We start from the raw sequence: 18,666 nt of genomic DNA on the forward strand, positions 1-18,666 counted from the left end.
ATCCAAGGAGGAGGTAACAGAAATATTCAATATATTATACTCTGGTTTTAGGTTTCTTTTAGTATGAGCTTTATGGGTCACTTGAAGTTATAAATTAAAATAAGATAAAGTAGTATTATAGGACTTTAAACAAAAACATTTTGCTTTATTTTTATACCCTCAAATGTGTAAGCTATAATCAAGGAAATATTACATCTGGGATTTATCTTGCATAAGTGAATACTTCCTAGCTGCTCTCAGTAAATATTGTTCACAAGATCATGGTCTAAGATTATTTCAGAAGCCTGTTAAGTATTTTTGTTTTTCTAGTCTTTCATTTTAAAACTGGTTCTTTTAAAAGCTAGAGGTAGAGGATATATAAAAATAATTCACAGCTTCATGAATTATGCAGGGAAACATTCTAGTTGATAAGGCAATATGTTCAGGTACTAAGGTATAAATTTGGATAGGATATTACAAAATTAGGCTCTGATTCAGTAAACCATATGGGTCAGAAATATTGCTCACATACTCAATATAAAAAGCTCATGCTTGAGTGGATCAGACCTATACTGCTCTGGCACAGGATTTTCCTCTTCCAGCTTTCTGTAAATCGATATTTCTCTGAAGTAAGCAGAATTAAGCCTGTTTAAAAGGCATTTTAAGACACTTAGGTATTCACAAAGTGACACTAGTGAATGACAGAATAAAACCATGGCCTTTCCATACAAACATGGGTTTAGAGTTTCTCTATGTAAGCCAGATGATTCAAATTCATTATGAAAAAGGCAATGTAGATAAAGGAAATAATGTATGTGTAATATTTATACACAAACTTACATTAGATAGATGTATGTATAAGCTCACATTTCAAATTTGAAAATAAAACTTGCTATGATGAGCTTGAAAATAAATTTTAAATAGAACCCTCCCTTTTTTGATTATTACCTTTATTATTGCACCTCATTAAAAACAAATTAATTCAGTTATACTTACTCACTTACTGCTTGGTTTATTTGCTGTGTCACAGCACTGTTTGCAGCATTTCTGCAAAGAAGAAGCTTGACATCACTTTTTAGAATCACAGCTAGTTTAGAAGAATTTGCCTGCATTTGCCACCTTCTCTTGCCTTCCCTTCCTTCTCTATTCCCCTCTGTCAGAATCAAATTATGAAACAAAGCCATCAGCTCTCCAGAGTCAGGTATTAATACACAGTTTGATGAGAAGCCTCTCCTTTGAAAAGGTTGCTGGGCTCCACCAACAGTCACTGCAATGAAAACTTTGTGCTTGGAAGTGCAGCTGCTGATGCTGGCGGGGCTGGACTGGCCGACTTTCTGGATGCCCCACATTTGGATACTTGTTATTCAATGCACAGTGACTTTCACAGATGTCGGTGCTTGTTACCTACTGTGGGGAAATTAAACCTCTGCATGTAAGCCAGAGCACAAATTGTTCCCTCTTTTTAATGTCACTTTGCCCTCCAGCCCCTGCTGGCTCTGAGGCTCCAAGGCCCACGCTGGGGTACTTAGTCACATGTTCCCACACTCACCTTTAGATTTAGGTATTGTTGTGTTCAGGAGATGAAGTTAAGTTTCAAATAATTCTTCTGATTAGAACAACCCCATCTCAGGAGGAGGTCAGCCTGATGTTTTCAGTTGTTTTCAGTGGGCTTGACTCCCATTTGCATTAAAATCCTGGACTCCTGTTTACATCAAGGTCCTGTTCCTGCAAAATGTTTCCTGGAGTTGTGTCTGGATCAGTATTAGCTGTCACTCCCATTGCTTTTCACTGCTTGGATAGTTAAAAAAGACGGAAAACTAATGTATCTGACCTCATTATGCACAGGAATTTTCCACTGGCATTCCCCCCACCGTTGCCACAGAGGAATGGTGAGAGGGGTGAGAGGGAACATGTTCCAAGCATTTTATGGCCCAGTGATGACCTCTTCCTAAAATAGCACCTAAAGACCAGTAACTTCTGGTACAAGATAATGAACCTCTTACTCTTCCAGCAGCATATCCCTGGCACACATGTCCTGGAGAGCATGGATACTCTCAGCTCACAGGCAGGCTGCAAGTGGGCTGGCAAAGGAGCTCTGTGGTGCTCAAGCAACACCTTGCTGCTAACTTCATATATCATTGGGTCTCTGTCCTTCACCTTATGGCCCACAGGCATGACTGTTCAACATATGAGTTTGGGACAGAGGATTACATGTGTTTGTAACATTAATAGTAAATTCATTGTAGGTCCCACCCTAATCCTTGGCTGAAAATGAAGATTTCTGAAAAACCATCTCTGTCTCCAGTATGCAGCAGAGACAAATTCTGTAAAAGGTGACTTTCCAGGTGCAATTTCTGTCATCACCAAAAACTCTCCCTGCCTTGCTTTGTTAAAAGGTTACCCCCTTTGGTGCTTGCCTTGAAGGCCTAGAAAGCTCATTTTTTAATTCTCACAAAATGTTCCAAGCAGGGGGTGGGCAGGTACTCTGATCCCTGGGCAGAAGGGGTGGTACAGGAGCCAGGAAAATGTGCTGTGAAGTGCCACTGCCTCACTAAATATATTTTCTCCTCCCTCATCCTATAGGCTGGAAGAACAAGGAATGGCAGTTGAAACAGATCCTTCTGGAGGTAGGTTGCTCCTAGTAAGAAGGAAAACATGGTAAAGAGTTGCAAACGTGGGAGATGTAACCATAGGCAGAGGCTGTGTGACATGAGCCAAGTGTATTTGTGTCACACTCAGTGTGTGAGAATTGACAGGTCTTTCATGTCAGAGGCACAAGGATCATGTGTGGGTTTGGAGCCTGTCCCTTACGGGAGCGTAAGCAGGATTAAAGACACTTGAAATTAAGCCCATTTAGTTTATAGAAATTCAAAAGATGCTTCCTTCTTCCAAAACTTTCTCCTCTGTGTAGGTTTTATGATGTTAGGAATTAGGAAGAGTACTATCACTTCCAGCATGTGACATAACTGAGATAAGAATTCATAAATGCATTTGGAACAAACAACTCCATGTTACTGAAAATAAGATCAGTTCTGTGATTAGAATGAACTCAATCAAATTTGAAGCTTCAGGTGCTGCAGCTAAACAAACATATCTCTAATCAGCAAATTATGTCCTTTCAAGGAACGTTATAATTCAAAATGGAGGAACTACTCTAAAACTGTCTTCTCTGGTGAACAAATGATTAGGCAGCAATATTTACGTAGTTATATGTAAAATCTTTTAAAGGGAATTCACGGAGATTTTCCAGCTCGACCTGCACAAACAGATCTGTGCTCAGGATCTGGTGCAAGGGGGACCCCTGGCGGGACGTCCTCGCAATGCCAGGCCCGGCGCCCGCTGCGGGATTCCCCAAGTGCACATGGAAAATCCTCGTATCCTGGCAAAAAAACGACTGCTCTGTTAGAAATTGCCGGTTGGAGTGTTTATAACATTGGCTTCGGGAACTTAGAGAACTACGGAAGGGGAAAGGAAGGGAGGGGAGGGAAGGGAAAGGAGAAAAGAGAAAGGAAAAAAAAGATTTGTGTTTTGTATTTTATGCTTCTTTTTGACATTTTCATACACAAGCAATTTCATATAATTTTTCAAGTTCATGGAATGGCAGAATCATTAGGGTTGGAAGGGAGATGATCTGGAGATCATCTGATCCAGCCCCCCTGCCCAGGCACCTGGAGCAGGTGACACAGGGACGCATCCAGGTGGGTTCTGAACATCTTCAGAGAGGGACACTCCATGACCACCCTCTCTGTAAAGAAGTTTTTCCTCATGTTGAGGAGGAACTTCTTGTGTTTTACTTTATAGTCATTGCTGGGCACAACTGAAAAAGAGTGTGGCACCATCCTCTTGGAACCCACATTTGAGATATTTAAATGTATTGACGAGATCCCCTCTCAATCTTCCCTTCTCCAGGGGAAACAGGCCCAACTCCCACACTCTCTCCTCATAAGAGAGATGCTCCAGACCCCTCATTATCTTTGTGGCCTCCTCTGGGCCCTCCAGTAGCTCCTTGTGTTTTTTGTGCTGAGGATCCCAGAACTGGATACAACACTCCAGATGTGACCTCACCAGGGCTGAGTAAAAGGGGAGGATCCCCTCCCTCTATCCACTGGCCACCCTCCTCCTGATGTACCCCAGGATACAATTGGCCCTCCTGGCCCCAGAGCACACTGCCAGCTCATGGTCAACTTGTCATCTACCAAGATCCCCAGATCCTTCTCTGCAGAACTGCTCTCTAGTAGGTCAGCCCCAGCCTGTACTGGTGCTTGGGGTTATCCCTGCCCAGGTGCAGGACCCTGCACTTGCCCTTGTTGAACCTCATTAGGTTGCTTTCTGCCCAGCTCTGCAGCCTATCAAGGTCCCACTGAATGGCAGCACAGCCTTCAGGTTCATTCTATACCTTCAGCCAGGCATCTCTGTTATTCTTTCCTTTGAGGCATTTTAATTGAAGTGCCAATGATGCTCTAGGGTAGTGACGCTCTCACAGAATTAAAAATGCATATTGTATTTTGTTTACGGGCTGACAGTGAAGTGCTCTCAATTGTACATACAAACTCTGGTTGTCTTGAAATTTACTGTGTTTAATGGAGACCGGAATGAAAATGCTTTTCATTTATTTGACACTAATATTTTTTTTCTTGTAGTAAAGACAGTAAATGCTCATGGAATAAGATGAGGCGTCCATATGACTGGGCCAGGCTAATCCTATAAGAAGAGGCAGCAACATGGGCTGCTTCTCACACCTGTCCTTGGGTGCACCCTGCTTTTGGAAAGGGTGGTCACGCTGGTGAAATCACTAAAAACACTTCAAAGAGCCTTGGTCCTGCTCCAAGCCCTTCTTTTCATTTGCAGAGTGAACAGAGAGGTGAATTGATCCTCTGTGGGAGGAGGAGCTTACCTGTTCAATAGGCACAGGGAACTGGCGTGCCTCTTTTCAGGACTGACATCCAGAAAGATGACCATGAGAACATACTCAGGTCTCTTGACACATGAGACTATAAAAGTCTAAAACTTTATTAAAGATATGAAAAGCTAATAATAATAGATTGCCTTGGCAGTTTACTCCTAAAACCATTTATTACTACTGTTTATTCCTCCTCCTTTTCCCTCTACTCCTCCTCCTCCTTCTCACTGTTCCTCACACTTCTCACTCCTCCCTCTGCTGGGCAGCATTTTGCCTTTTCCCACACAGGCCTCCCCTGCAGCTCCAGCACTGCCAAACCTGGATATCCGGGCCACAGACACGGATTTACCTGTACCAAGAGTGACCTTCTCAACTGCCTGGGAGACACAGGCAATATTCCCACTTAGGAGGAGGAGTGCTGGAAGAAAAGCAGGAGGCCTGTGGAGGTCTGTGTATACATGACCATCTCCCAGCAGTCTTCAAACTATGTCCAGAGGTGGCTGAGCCTCCAGCTGTGGGTCAGGATCTGATGGTCAGAAATAGGTAACGCAATGGCCTCTGCAGGCCTTTGGGGGTTTATTTGATGGGACCACCCTCCTAAGAGGAACAGCCCAAGGACAAGCAGCAAGACCCCGTGATGGAGCTGCTGGTTTCAGCAGCATCTTTTGAAGCCAGTTTAGAGGCATTCCGGGACATGGGAAAGGATGCAGGGAGGAGGAGATGTCAAGAACACCAGGAGAAGACAGGGAGGTGCTAAGCACCTCAGCACAAGTGTAATCACTGCAAACATAAATTGGAGCACAAACTTCATCTCTTTGTTAGAGAGAGGAGATGGAGCCAAGGGGTACCATCCTCCAACACAGTCTTGCCCAGACACCCACAGAAAAAGCATTTCTCAAAACAAGCAAACAATTCTAATAACATGCACAAAGGATGAATCTCTCCCACGCCTCCCGGCAGGGGGAGTATCAGGACTGGCAGCAGGTGCAGAGGCTGCACAGAAAGCAAGGATGTGGCTTCTGTTTGTCTTGTCAGACAGCAGAGGGGGAAGCACAACACGTTCTCCGAAGAGTGCTGCAAATGGCCATAGGAGTGTCTCACTGGCAGACCCACCATGCTGCTGAGCCCTGCTTGAAAAAGTGCACAAAGGATGGTCTCAGGGACATGAGCAGCAGGAGGTTGGTGATGTTGTCCTGGAGGGTGCCGGGACTTTGTAAGTGCTGCCTGCTCTCATGGCTGGATGCAGCCATCAGAAAGCTGTTCTTGGAAAGGGCTTGGCAAAAGCACCAGAGGTCCCTACCTTATCCAGGGGCTTGTCTTGAGTGTTGTAAGGGTCTGATTTATCTTCCCAGTCCTCCTCCTCCTCTCTCTGCTCCTGGGCACTGTTGGAGTTTCCCCACTGGCTGCTGCTTTCAGAGCCAGTGCTCCTCTGCTTGGGCAGCCAGTAGAACCCAAAAATCACGAGGAGGATTTCGGCAGAGGCCCAGAACCACCACCGCTGGCAGGCAGATAGGAGCAGGCTTTCCTCACTGAGTCTGGTCTGCTCCTGGAGCCTCTTCTCCATCTCCATCAGCCAAACCATCTCTTGATTCAGACGCTCCTCATGCTGCTTCAGGAGCTCTTCCGTGACCTTGACTGACTGGTCATCCATCAGCAGTATGAATTGTAGGACACCCAGAACCATCAGGATTTGGGTGACGCTCAGAGCCATGGCCTGGAGGAGGAGGATGGAGAGAAGGGGCTCAGCAGGACTGGGTGGCAGCGAAATGGCTGCACTGCCAGATGGGGCACCTGGGGACTTGTCCCCTCTGATGTCACAGGTGCCAGAGCCCCATGGTGACCCCACGCTGCCAGCCTGGGCTTTGGATGGAACTGAGATGAAACTCAGATGGAACCAGAGAGTTTATGACCTTTGGAAGGAGGAGCAGCCACTCAGGAGGACTTCAGGCTGTTGTGCGGTTATGCAGGGAGAAAATTGGAAGAACCAAAGCCTGACTGGAAGTTAATTTGTCCAGTGCTGTAAAAGAATAAAAAATGTTTCCATAAGTACATTAGCAACAAAAGGAGGGCTCAGGAGAATCTTCAGTCTTTGCTGGTTGGGAGGAAGCACAGTGACAAAGACGGAGAAGGAGGAAGATTCTGAGGTACTTAACATAAAGCTTGACTGAGTAACCTGATCTCCTCCCATGACAAGAAGAACTGCTTAGTAGATGAGGAAGGGGCTTTGTTTCCCTGTAGTTTAGTAAAGCCTTTGACACTTTCCCACAGCATTCTTCTGGAGAATCTGTCTGCTCGTGGCTTGGGCAGGTGCACTCTTTGCTGGGAGAAAAACTGGCTGGACAGCCAGGTCCAGAGAGTGGTGGGGAATGGAGTTACATCCAAGTGCCAGCTGGTCACCAGTGGTGTTCCCCAGGGCTCAGTCTTGGGGCCACTTCTGTTTTATGAGGAGCATCTGAGGGAGCTGGATTTGCTCAGCCTGGAGAAATAGGGGCTTGGGGGAGATCTTATTGCTCTCTTCAACTACCTGACGGGAGGTTTTAGACAGGTGGGGTGTGGTATCTTCTCCCAAGTAATAACTGGCAGAACAAAAGGAAACAAAAGGCCTCAAATTCTGCCAGGGGAGGTTTTGATTGAATTTCAGATACAGTTTCTTCACCAGAGGTGTTGACAAGCATTGGAACAAGATGCCCAGGGAGTTGCTGAGTCACCATTCCTGGAGGTATTTAAAATACTTGATGTTTCACTTAGGAACATGGCTTAGTGCTGGACCTGGCAGTGCTGGGTTAACAGTTGGATCTTAAGGTCTTTTCCAACCTACATGATTCTTTGATTCAGTGATTCTGTTGCAGTAGTCTAATGTAATAACTAGGCTCAATGCAAATCCTCACCTGAGCTTTATTTCACAAGCCCAGTCATTTCCCATATGTCTTCCTATGTATAAACCTCAAATTAAAAACAAACAAACAAACAAATGAACAAACAAAAACAACAAAAAAAGAAAGCAAAGCATCGTAAGTGACCCTTATGGTGTCTATAAGGCTGTGGTTGTCGTGGTCTTACCCAGTGACTCAGTGCTGTCAGGTTCTGGCTGGGGCCAGACCGAGGTCTGCTGCCCTTTTGCCCGCAGGATTTCAGTTCTCCCAGGCACCTGAGATGATGCCCAAGCTTCATGTTCCTTTCCTTGGATGTGCATTGCTTGCACTGCAGCTTCACTTAGTTCTTCAGAGCTGTGAACATTCGTAATATGCAGGGACATGCACTACCAAAGGTCCTTGCAATGTTTATCACGTCATACATTAATAACTTTAATTTAACTTCCACCGTGAAAGTTGCTGGTCCTGACAGATAAGGCTGGCCATGATGTTAATACTGTTATCTATCAGAGATGCTACAAAAACTCAGAAAAAATGAGTGAACCTTTTTCATTCTAGGAGTTTGCTCTGCTGAGCAGAGCCTGCAGAGGGCTGCTAGGTTATATTTCTTGAGTGTCATAAGTGATGTTTGAGATCATTCTCCTTCAATATGACATCAGTAAAAGACTTTAGCTTCAAAGTATAATTGAATTATGTTGACCTTTCCAGTCATTACTGATTTTGTGGAGAAAATTGCAATGATGTCAGCACTTGTGGCTCTGCTACGTATTGGGTAGCTACTGTGGATACTTCAGAAATCGTCCTTTCATCAACAGTTGTCCAAACAGGCTTTAAGGCTGTCAAATTTATCTTAAGGCTGAAGTATTGTCAGGATATGTGGCAAACAAAGGAAAAATGCCCTCAGAAAAAAATATGCTGCTATGCACTCTTCTGTCGTGTTCCATTTTCCCCTGATACACTGTATTTTTGGGTTTTGTTCTCAGAGTGCCTAAACAATAGGTTTCAGCCCCCTGCTTTGAGCTTCCTAGATTGTCTGCAATACACACAATAAAGATTGAATATTTGCCACTGGAATAAAAGTTACCTTATCTGGTGGCTAGGATACAGGTTCACAGAGAAACTCATCTTGGTTCTTGCCTTAGCTTGTGGTCTACTGAGTGCCTTCAGTGTCAGTGGTAATTTCTCACTTATAGAGAAGAGAGAGTAGGACGTGTTTTTCACCCTAAAGAGAAGAGCTGCTGTGAGACACTGAAAACCTGGAAGAGTTAATGTAAACCTGGAAGAGTTAATGTCTCAAACACTGGGGAGAAGAGAAAAGGAATGTTACCATGCCAATGGAATAAGGCAAAGTTAGGAAAGAGGGTCTTTGGAGGCAGGATAGTGTTTTTTTGGGACCACCTTCCTTATGTTGGGTAGCTGCCTCTAAAACCAAATTTCAGACACCGTTGCACTTGTGTCTCTGTCAGGGGAGGGGAATTGAAACCACGAGACCCCCCAGCACCCTTCTGAAAAGTTCAGGAATAACAAAATAACATGTGAGGACAATTCTATAAATAGCAAAACTGTATGTGCACCCACCATCTGGGCACCCACTGTTTGTGCACCCACCATCCAGAGGAACTGGACCCCAGATGGTGCTGAAACCTTGGGTGGTGACCCGGATCCTTTTCATTACCTCTATTTTTCTGTCTTCCCTTCTTCCTTTTTTCCCCTCTCCTTAACAGTTTAAATCTCTGCTGCCACACACTGTTTAGAAACGTTTAAGTCATTGACACTGCGAGCCATTCAATCTATCATTTGAAAGTTTAAGTCTTTGCTGTCCTAAATAAAACTTTGTAATTGATAATTCGGTGTTGTTTCACCTTAATTTATCCCAAGGGTATCCCAAACATCTATCAGCTATCCCAGAGTAGGCAGTCCAGAAATGCCCTCTTAGCACCTGACAGCTGCTCAGATGAAAAATACTCTGAAATCTTACTGTGATTTTATTATATTTTAATTTCTCATGATAAAGAGCAATAATATCCCTAAATTAAAAATTAAATATTATTGAGACATATGAAAGTGATATTTTATTTTTTTACAAGTCAAACTAGGGCTTGTTTGAATGCCTCTGACTTGATATTGAGCTTTTTCAGATAAGACAGAGATCTACTACTTTCAGTCACGTATTTAACCTTTGTAGCCTCATTGAATAATGACTGAAGCAACCAAAGAATGATATGTAACACTTATCTTTTATGCATTTGTTACCAGGAGTGCAAAGATTGAGAATTAGAACTATTAATAAAGTTTTACTTGTCATATTTGTCAAACACATACACCCATATGCACACTGGTTTTTTAAAATTTTTGGTGTTCTGAATAGCAAAAACCAGTTTGGAAAATCAGATGAAGGTAAACATAAGAAACAAGAAAAAAATAATTTTCACATCTTTTATAATTATTTAATCACTCCAGAATAATTCCTTTAGATATTGTTCTTTTCATTTTCTGAGAGTGTAACAGTTTTTCTGCTTACAGGTATAAGCCCATCCATCTCTGTTCTTTTTATTCTGTGTAAGGGAGATGAGTTAATATTTATTCCACATGGAGAGTTCTGCATCTTATACAGAAAGTTGTCAGAATGATCAAATTGAACAGCAGGATAAAATATTTAACATACCCACTGAAAAGTAGAAAATAAAATTTTTGCTATGTTCCTGTTCTCTATTAATCACAATCTGACTGAGCGTTTCTAACCACTCATGGTTTTCAAACAATTGATTTCTCACTGAAGCAGACAAAAAAGGAAAATATTGCAAATCAACCCAACCTCCCTGTATTGTAGACCACTGAAAAGTTGAAATGTGATTTGCTTTCAGGCACTTTTCATTACTTGATTAATAGAGCTGATTCATATTTGGCTCAGTGGTTGCTCTCTCTCAAAGGACTGTTTACTCCCCACTCTGGTATGAAGTTATGAAGCAAGGGCAAACACCATCCTTGCTGCTTTTTCCTGGTGAAATAAGTCTGTTCACCTTTGGCCAGAATTAGGGTCTAAGCATACCTATAGCATGGTCATTGCTGTAGGTGACATGACCTGCTGACAGAGCAAATGAGTTTGAGTCATTGGGCTGATTATTTTAGGTATTTTATATAAAATTGGCAACTTCAGTGAGAATTTTCAAGGCCAAGTACTGCAGCATACAAAGAGTCACACACATCTACTGCCTTCCATTCCTTTCTCACTCACTCACTGCAGCTCAAATTGAGGCCAGCTCCAAATCATCTGCCACGTGAATTGTGCCAAGTGAACCCAAACTACCTTCTCAGTTCATAAAATATTCATTCAATCCCAGCTGGGACTGTAAAATACAAATGTTTGGTTATGATGTTGATAACATACCCTTTTCATTCTCTTACATATGTATTAAGGGAATAGTTTTACACCCACTCAAAAGTACAGCTATCTGAAAAATTAGAGCTCTAAAAAAAAAAAGTAAAATCTAACTTTTCCATCTCCCTCTGCTGGAAGTGCATTTGACACTACAATTGCCTGCCTAATCCAAATGACCATTACAAAAATGTTTCAGACTTTACCCTGCCATAAATTCCTATCATCTCCTTTCATATCCATCTGTGGGAAATTTAGGTTCCTCCATATTATCTTCTCCTGGCATTCGATATTCCATGTTGGACAAGTATTTGTTGTAGGATAATTGCAATACAATTCAGTGCTAAAACACTAATGGAAGGAAGAACTTTGGAGTCTCTCAGATTATATACCCACTATACTAGTTCGGAAAACTGGAGAGTGCTGAGATACACACCTTTAGTCACAGAGAATCTTCATGCATAGAAGAGTATTTTAGGACACATTTGAGAAATTTTAGCTGTATTACTCCTGAGTTTTTCTCCCCTTTTGGTTTACAGACAATGATTGATGCAAATCTTTACACTTATAGTGATACGGATATTCACCTTCCAAAATACTGTTAACATACTCTGAAAAATATTTAAAATATAATTTTTCAGCAGAAAATAAGACACATATCTATCTGTACTAGGTGTGTTTCTGTGTGTGTAAATTAGACAGTGTTATGGCATAATGCATAGGTCTATTTTCAAGAGTTGGAGGAGTGAACATGTTGTCTTCAGAGTCCAAACAACTGCTAATAAGATGCTCAGAAAAACTCTGGCTAAGAAGCCTTAAGTGAAAAAACTGGGGTGAGTTTGCCTTGTAGACCCAGTGTTGTGACATGAACAAAAATGGCACAGACACAGCAGTTTTAGTTGGAACTATATCCATCACTTTTTAATGAGAAAGAACCAGGGTACTTTGTGAGCTGATAAAACTTTATTGTTTGCTCTTTATTGGCATCTGATTTACACAGTTCAACAACCTGCCATTTGTCTTTAAGTCAGAGTAAGGTCTCACTCTGGATGAACCCAGTGCTCACCACATCAGTGAGAACAGAGACACAGGCTCCTTTAAAAATTGTGCCATATATTCCACGGGTGCTACATTTGGATCATCTCAAATGCAAGCTGATTGCTACTGTAATTTTCAGATGATCTCTCTGTATTGAGTATACAGAGCTGAGGAAAGAATGTATCCTGTTTGAGTAAAACACAAAGAATATAAAAACCCCCATGTTTAACACACTAATCTGTGTTGTGTGGCCTCTGTTGCTGACAAAAGATATTTCAGTCACAACCAGAGAAGAATGATTTTTTTAATTAGTAGAAATGAAAAGTGGTTTGATTAAGAACTTTGGATATATCTGAAATGCAATGTCACACTATAGAAAAGCTTATGCAAGAAGTTATTTAGACAGAGATGTGTATAAAGAGTGAAAAGAACTCTGTACTTGATAATTATAAAAAAAAGGTAGCTATGTACAACTTTGCTTACTGTGTCCTCTCTCTCCAGGCTTCTCATATAAGGATTAGTGGTGGCTGATGATTCCTTTCTAGTCCTGGGGTTATGGTTTGTAGACATCCTGCAGTGTTGATCCTCTCTTGATTCTCTGCAAGCCAGTACTGAAGTTTCAGGAAGTCATGTACTTCCCAGGGGCATTTTCTCCAGGGCAGTATAGTAGCATGTGGAATATCTGCCAGAATAGGAAATCTCTCTTCTGTAGTCTGAACTCTGTGTTTCTGAGGAGTCAACAGGACTAGTTGTTAAATGGAAGCAAATAAAGAGATAACAAGCTAAAAAATAGTAAGGTCTGTGAGAGGGCAGGAAAAGAGAGAGGGCAGGAAAAGGGAGAGGGAAGGGAAGGGAAGGGAAGGGAAGGGAAGGGAAGGGAAGGGAAGGGAAAAAGAAAAGAAGCCTCATTTGTCTGGCAGATAGGCAGTGATGAGTGTTCTCATCTCATAATTATGTGAGTAAGCAGGAGGTACATCAGTATGGATGTTGTTATGGCTGAAAACCTTGTCTTGCATGTTCACCTATATGCACACCACAGTTTGCCTGCTCATATGGACAATCTCTTGAAGGGAAAACACAATCTGCTATAATGCCTATCTGCTAGACAAAATGTGCATGATTAGTTCCATATGGCTTTTTTTTGTCTTGAAAAAAAAGTGAGGAAGAGTTCCAAAGTGAGGAAAGATTTCAAAAATAAGCAATGATGTATTTCAAAATCCCAGTTCATTGGCCTCCAGTGAGATTTAAATGCACATGAGTGTGCTTTGCTGACTAGACATGTCCTTAGATATCTGCTTAAAGACATGTACATAGTAAGACATGATCTTCTTTATGTGGGCTTTGAATCAACATCCAAATTATTTGCTGAATGAAGCTTCAAAAGAAGATGTCTGCAGTCCACACAAAAACTGTCTGTTTTCTAATGTAACACTTTCCCTTACTGCTGAGTTGCATTATCAAGTAGAAAAGTGCTAATGCTGTTCCTCTTCACACAGTCACATTTAGGACACAGATACACTACTTAATGGAAGGAGATGCCTGGTCTTATATGTGCCTATTCCTAGCACTGCAGGCGTGAGAGTCCTTCAGAGGACAAATCAGAAAATCCAGATGTTGCACTGTGTTGTAATGTAACCCACCACTGATGACTTGAAAACAGCCCCTGACTTTTAGTTCCAGCTTTAAAAAGCTTCTGGGTGAGTTTTTCTTTCCTCACACTCCATACAAGCAAAATGAGGCAGGATAGTCTCCCAATTTAGATGGTTAAATTAGCTGTCTAAATTTAAGTGCTGTTAGTAAGCCACATGAATAACCTCTTTCAGATGTAATTTTTTAGGGGAGATAGGCTCTAGAGTGATTTGTCCCAAATGCAAGAAAGAAAACAAAGCTTTCTATCTAACATGGCTGTTTGCTTTCAATAGATGAGAGCACTTTAGCAGGTGTCCAGCATTGGGCTTTAAGAGTTTTAATGTGCAGCTCGTGGCACCAGGGTTGCCAGCACCCTCTCTGCCATGCCATCTGCAAGGGTGCCGTGGTGGTTGTAGCAGGATGCTCTGCCTGGAATGGAGTAGAACAACTCAAATAATGCCCAATTTGCAAAGCTACCAGTGGTAAATGGAGATGGAGGAGTCATGCTGCTTTAAGTGTTGAATAATAGTGAAATCAGTCTGACTCATCAATCCCAAATTTAAACATCCTGATTGTGAGGTGAAGATGTGGTAGGCCTGGTAAAGCACCCGGATAAAGGAAGAAACAAGTGATACCAACTGCTTGTCTAAGGCTGCTGAGCTGACACAGCCAGCCTGGAGATACATGGTGGACAGTCAGTCACTTTATACTATAAAAGCCCAGTCTGAAATTTTAATGGCAGGGTCTTCTAACATATCCCTTCTGGGAGTGTATGTGTGGAAATTTCTCCCTTGAGTGAGGCTGTCCCTCAGTGTTACTCCTTAAGATTGAGTGAAAGCAATTTGCCCACAGTCGTTGATATGGGTGACATCAATCTCTGCTTAATTGGTTTTGCTAGCTTTAATACAATGGCATATATATATATATATATATATATATATATGTAGCTTCAATGTTGCTTCATAGTGCCCTGTATTATAATAGTATTATAATATTGTTATGGCTCCTATACTGTGTCATTAATAATTCCGATTAAGAACTTTTTTCTAATCATTATCATAATAAATCATATATATATTTATATAAATATATATGGTTTGCCATCCTTAATCCTGGTGACAACATTGTATGGAGGTTCAATTACACCTATACAATACTTTACACATAAACTATTGACAAAGTCTGGGGCTAAGACTGGATCCTTTGCAGCAGATTTAGAAAGCAAGGGGCTCCTTTCTGTTCCCTGTGATTCAGTAGGAGGATTTCTTTAATAAACTTTGTCTGAATCTCCCACTCTGCCTGCAAGAGTGGGGTGACAGTCACTCTCCATCAAAGAGAGGAAAATCAGGCATCTAGATGGGAATGTCCAAAAGCCAAATTGCTGAGCAGAGGAGAGTTTCAAACTAGTCAATCAGAAACACTGAGAGAACTGAAAACTTGACTTTGATGTTTCCCTGGAGAAACAGGGATTCAGTGTCTGCAGCGTCTTGCCCGCTCTCTTACATAGCCATGGATTACAAAATGTGCCCAGGAGACTAATTCCCAAAACAGTATCACCCTTCCTGTCATTTGAACAAATGGCTCTGCATTACAAGAAAAGCTACTAGTTTATGAGGCATTTTGCACAGGGGTGATTGTCACCTCTTACTGAGCTCAGACTGTTCTGTAGTTAAAAGTGTGAATTTGTGAGAGCAAAATCTCCACAGGGGACTGGATCAGTAGCCTTGGTTGTAGGTACTTAGCCTGGGGAGAGGCACACTGTGGTTCCTCGGGGTAGTAAGGAAATTGAAACACATCTCTCATAAAACAGAGAAAAATACTCCAGAGTAGGAGCCAGAGTCCCGCCTACAGAAGACACACAGCCCTCTGAGCTGCAGGTCATGGCTGCTCTCTGCTAGTGCTGCAGACCTTCCTCTCTCAGTGGCCCGAGAGTAATGGGGACCATTCCCACCTCAAATAATCAGCACCCGATGTTCAGGGCATTTTTCTGAGGTCAGGGAGATGAAGGTTCAAACTTTCATGGGATTAGAAGAGTCTAGGATGCAGGTTTGGTGTTTCCCAGAGTAGTGCTATAGGTTATCAGTCGGAAGTGGAGCATCTTGTTTTGGGATAAAGTCTTTTTAACTGAACTACAGGGTAGTTCAGAGTTGAGAAATGAATTCTGAACAGCAGGTCAGGCCCAAGACAGCCTCACAAATTCAGCATAAGCCTGTCTGGTCAGCTCAGTGAAGTCAAGGCCATGTGTATTTTGGCTGTTGGCGCTGCAGCAGGCTCTCAGGGAAGGTTTTCCCTGGGGATGTAGGTGTCCAATGTGCATAAAACAAGAGAGGCAGCATTTCCCTCAGCAAGTCACAGCATGGGAGGACAAGATCTTACCTTGATTCCTTCCCTTCTGGGAGCTTTTTAAGCTGTTCCTTCTCCACTCCAAGGTGGTTATGAGTAGCAGAGGCTGCATGCAAAGTCTTATCTAAATGCAGTTTTATTTCAGAACTTTTATTTCATATACAGAAATAAATGGCTTATAACAAAGAGTTGAATTGCTGTCATTTTTCCTCTCCCTCAGGCAGAGAAGGGAACTCCCTGACAGCTTCCTTGCATACCATCAGACATCTCCGACCCTTGAACAGGGCTTTTCACAATGTACATTTTGGATATAGACTCTTAAATTCTGCCTAAGCACCACTTTGCATGAATAAATCTCTTTTTTGAACTGAGAATTAATCCATGTGCCTCACTTTGTCATCTGCAAAATGGAGAATTTTCTTACCTGACAAGAAAAGTGAGAGGATAAATATTTCAGAGACTATGAAGTACTCAGACAACTCTCTCAGCTCGGGTGACAAAAGTACCTCGGCTAGACAGGAAAACGCTGTTTTAAAATTCCCAGAAGAGTAGGACAGAATAGAGATGAGATTCAGCAATCTGGGAGGCAATTGCAGCATTCTGTGTGATAGATGACATCACTCACAGCACAGTAAAATGGATCTGTGTGTCGACTGTCTTTCCTGGTATGCTCCCTTCACTTCTGGCTTGTGCTTCATCTGTGCACTGTGCCACCAAATAGTGTTGTTCATCCTCCTGCTCTTTAATTACTGCTTGCTGCATCAAGTCCTGCAGAAAGAGAATTGGGAAGAGGAGTGGTACTGTATTTTTTCTGCTTATTGTTTTGATGTTACAGGACAACATTTGCAATTCCCATGGGGACCTACCCTCAGAGCTGTATTCTGCAGAAATATAGAAACAGAGAATTTAGGGGGAAATGGACTTATTTGACTACATATTTACCACGTGCCGATCTTTCAGTCCTTTCTCCTCAGGCAGGGCACCCCTTGGCTGTCAGCTCAGGCCGCTGAAAAGCCGTGAGTGACACAGTGGTAGCTCCAGCACGTTGAGCTGCTGTTTGCAGGCTCGACCCACGAGAGGGCAATATAGCAACATCCATCGCGCTTCCTCCCTTCACAAAAAAGGATCAGGCTCTGGAACCAGGAATTTCATTCTACAATATTATGTGTAGTATTAATAGAAAGAGCATTTTACTCTTTTAAAGTGCTGCCGTTTTGCTTATAGCAGTAAAATATAATCAGTATGCATTAAATTTCTTTCATCTCACAGAAGCTAATATGGCCCTCTGCTGCTATCCAATCTAGGACACCTAAACATTGGAAGAAACTCATTTTTTTATGCATCTCAGACATTCTATAAGACAATTAAATTGGAGGCTCAATGCTACAACTCATCCTCAGGGGGTAGCAAGTTTATCAGATGTTTTAATAGGACTAACTAATTGTATGAATACAATTCCGTAGGTTCATGTGCTACTTTCATTGACCCTTATGTAATTAAATACCTTATTTTGTATCTCACCCTCGGGTCTGTAACCTCCTTTGTTTAGCTGACAAATGTCTGTATCACCTCCTAACCTGGTTGATCCGAATTGAGCTTTTTGAAAGTGCCACTGACAGCAAATCACTGCAGTCTATAAAAGGTTTATCTTCCACTTGACTGGAAACTGTTAACTGTGTGCTAAACATTTTTGATAGCCCCATCCAGAAATATTTTTTTTCCACATACTTCATATTCTTATACACCAAAAGGCTGTACATATTTTGCAGCTGCCTTGTCTGATGCAGCTGAAATATTTTTTTCTGAGTGATGCTGCCGTAGATGAGTGATTTGTCTTTGCTTTGTGTTGCACAGAAGTTACTCGCCAGCTGCGGGCTCTGGTAGTGATTTGCAGTGTCACCAGCTATTAGAAAGGAGGATGCAGAGTCCTTAACCAGATCTTGACAGGTAAATGAGAGATGAACAGAAATGCTGTGACTAATGCTGTGGGAAGGAGGAAACACATTCTTACAAGCAGTTGCTCAAAATAAGTAAGTGAGGTGAGATAAAGGACTGTACCGGTGTCAGGACTTAAAAAATGAGGACTTAATTGTCTCAAAACACTGTCAAAGAAAGAAATTCCCATAAGATAAGTCACCAGAAAAGGAATCTGTGATAAGAGCAGATGGCAACAACAGGAACCAGGCCTGGTAAGGCAGATCTGGGTAACCTATCCAGACAATGACTCCCTCTGTGGAAAACTGTGAGAAAGGAAAGTGTTAATTCCAAACCTAAATGAAGGTAAAGGTTTGAAATGAGCAAACCAATATTTCACTGAGCAAGCTGTGGGAAAGAAAACAACTACTTACATCCATGCCATTCCAAGTTGTGGGAACATCTCCTGATGCCCTGTGAATATCCAGGACTTGAACTGTATAAAAGTGGTATTCCAGAAGCACAACTTTGGGACTTCCACCACCGAAAAGATCAGAAAAAGCGGGCATGCCAACAGAATCCATGTGGTGGTGATCTTTTACTTAATCTGTCTC

At 42.1% G+C, this 18,666-nt stretch overlaps 1 protein-coding gene across 1 annotated transcript; it reads right to left on the reverse strand.

The window, feature by feature from the left end:
- Positions 1–5,774: 5,774 nt before the first annotated feature.
- LOC113946006 lies at positions 5,775–18,636 on the reverse strand. The gene is made up of 5 exons (XM_027640839.1): positions 18,487–18,636; positions 16,764–16,906; positions 7,940–8,106; positions 6,180–6,751; positions 5,775–6,006 (listed from the first exon to the last, which is right to left on the reverse strand). The coding sequence occupies exons 1-5, from the start codon at positions 18,634–18,636 to the stop codon at positions 5,977–5,979; spliced, it is 1,062 nt and encodes a 353-aa protein (XP_027496640.1). The 3' UTR covers positions 5,775–5,976.
- Between the last annotated feature and the right edge of the window lie 30 nt (positions 18,637–18,666).

Source organism: Corapipo altera, unplaced genomic scaffold (assembly GCF_003945725.1).
Source record: "Corapipo altera isolate COAL_440 unplaced genomic scaffold, ASM394572v1 0, whole genome shotgun sequence".
Lineage (NCBI taxonomy): Eukaryota > Metazoa > Chordata > Aves > Passeriformes > Pipridae > Corapipo > Corapipo altera.

Coding starts and splice junctions, on each gene's coding strand:
- LOC113946006 (XM_027640839.1), bottom strand. CDS start 18,636: ATGGATTCTGTTGGCATGCCCGCTTTTTCTGATCTTTTCGGTGGTGGA. Junction 16,907..18,486: donor CAACTTGGAATGGCATGGAT/GTAAGTAGTTGT, acceptor CTCTTTCTGCAG/GACTTGATGCAGCAAGCAGT. Junction 6,007..6,179: donor AAGACAAGCCCCTGGATAAG/GTAGGGACCTCT, acceptor TTTTTCAAGCAG/GGCTCAGCAGCATGGTGGGT.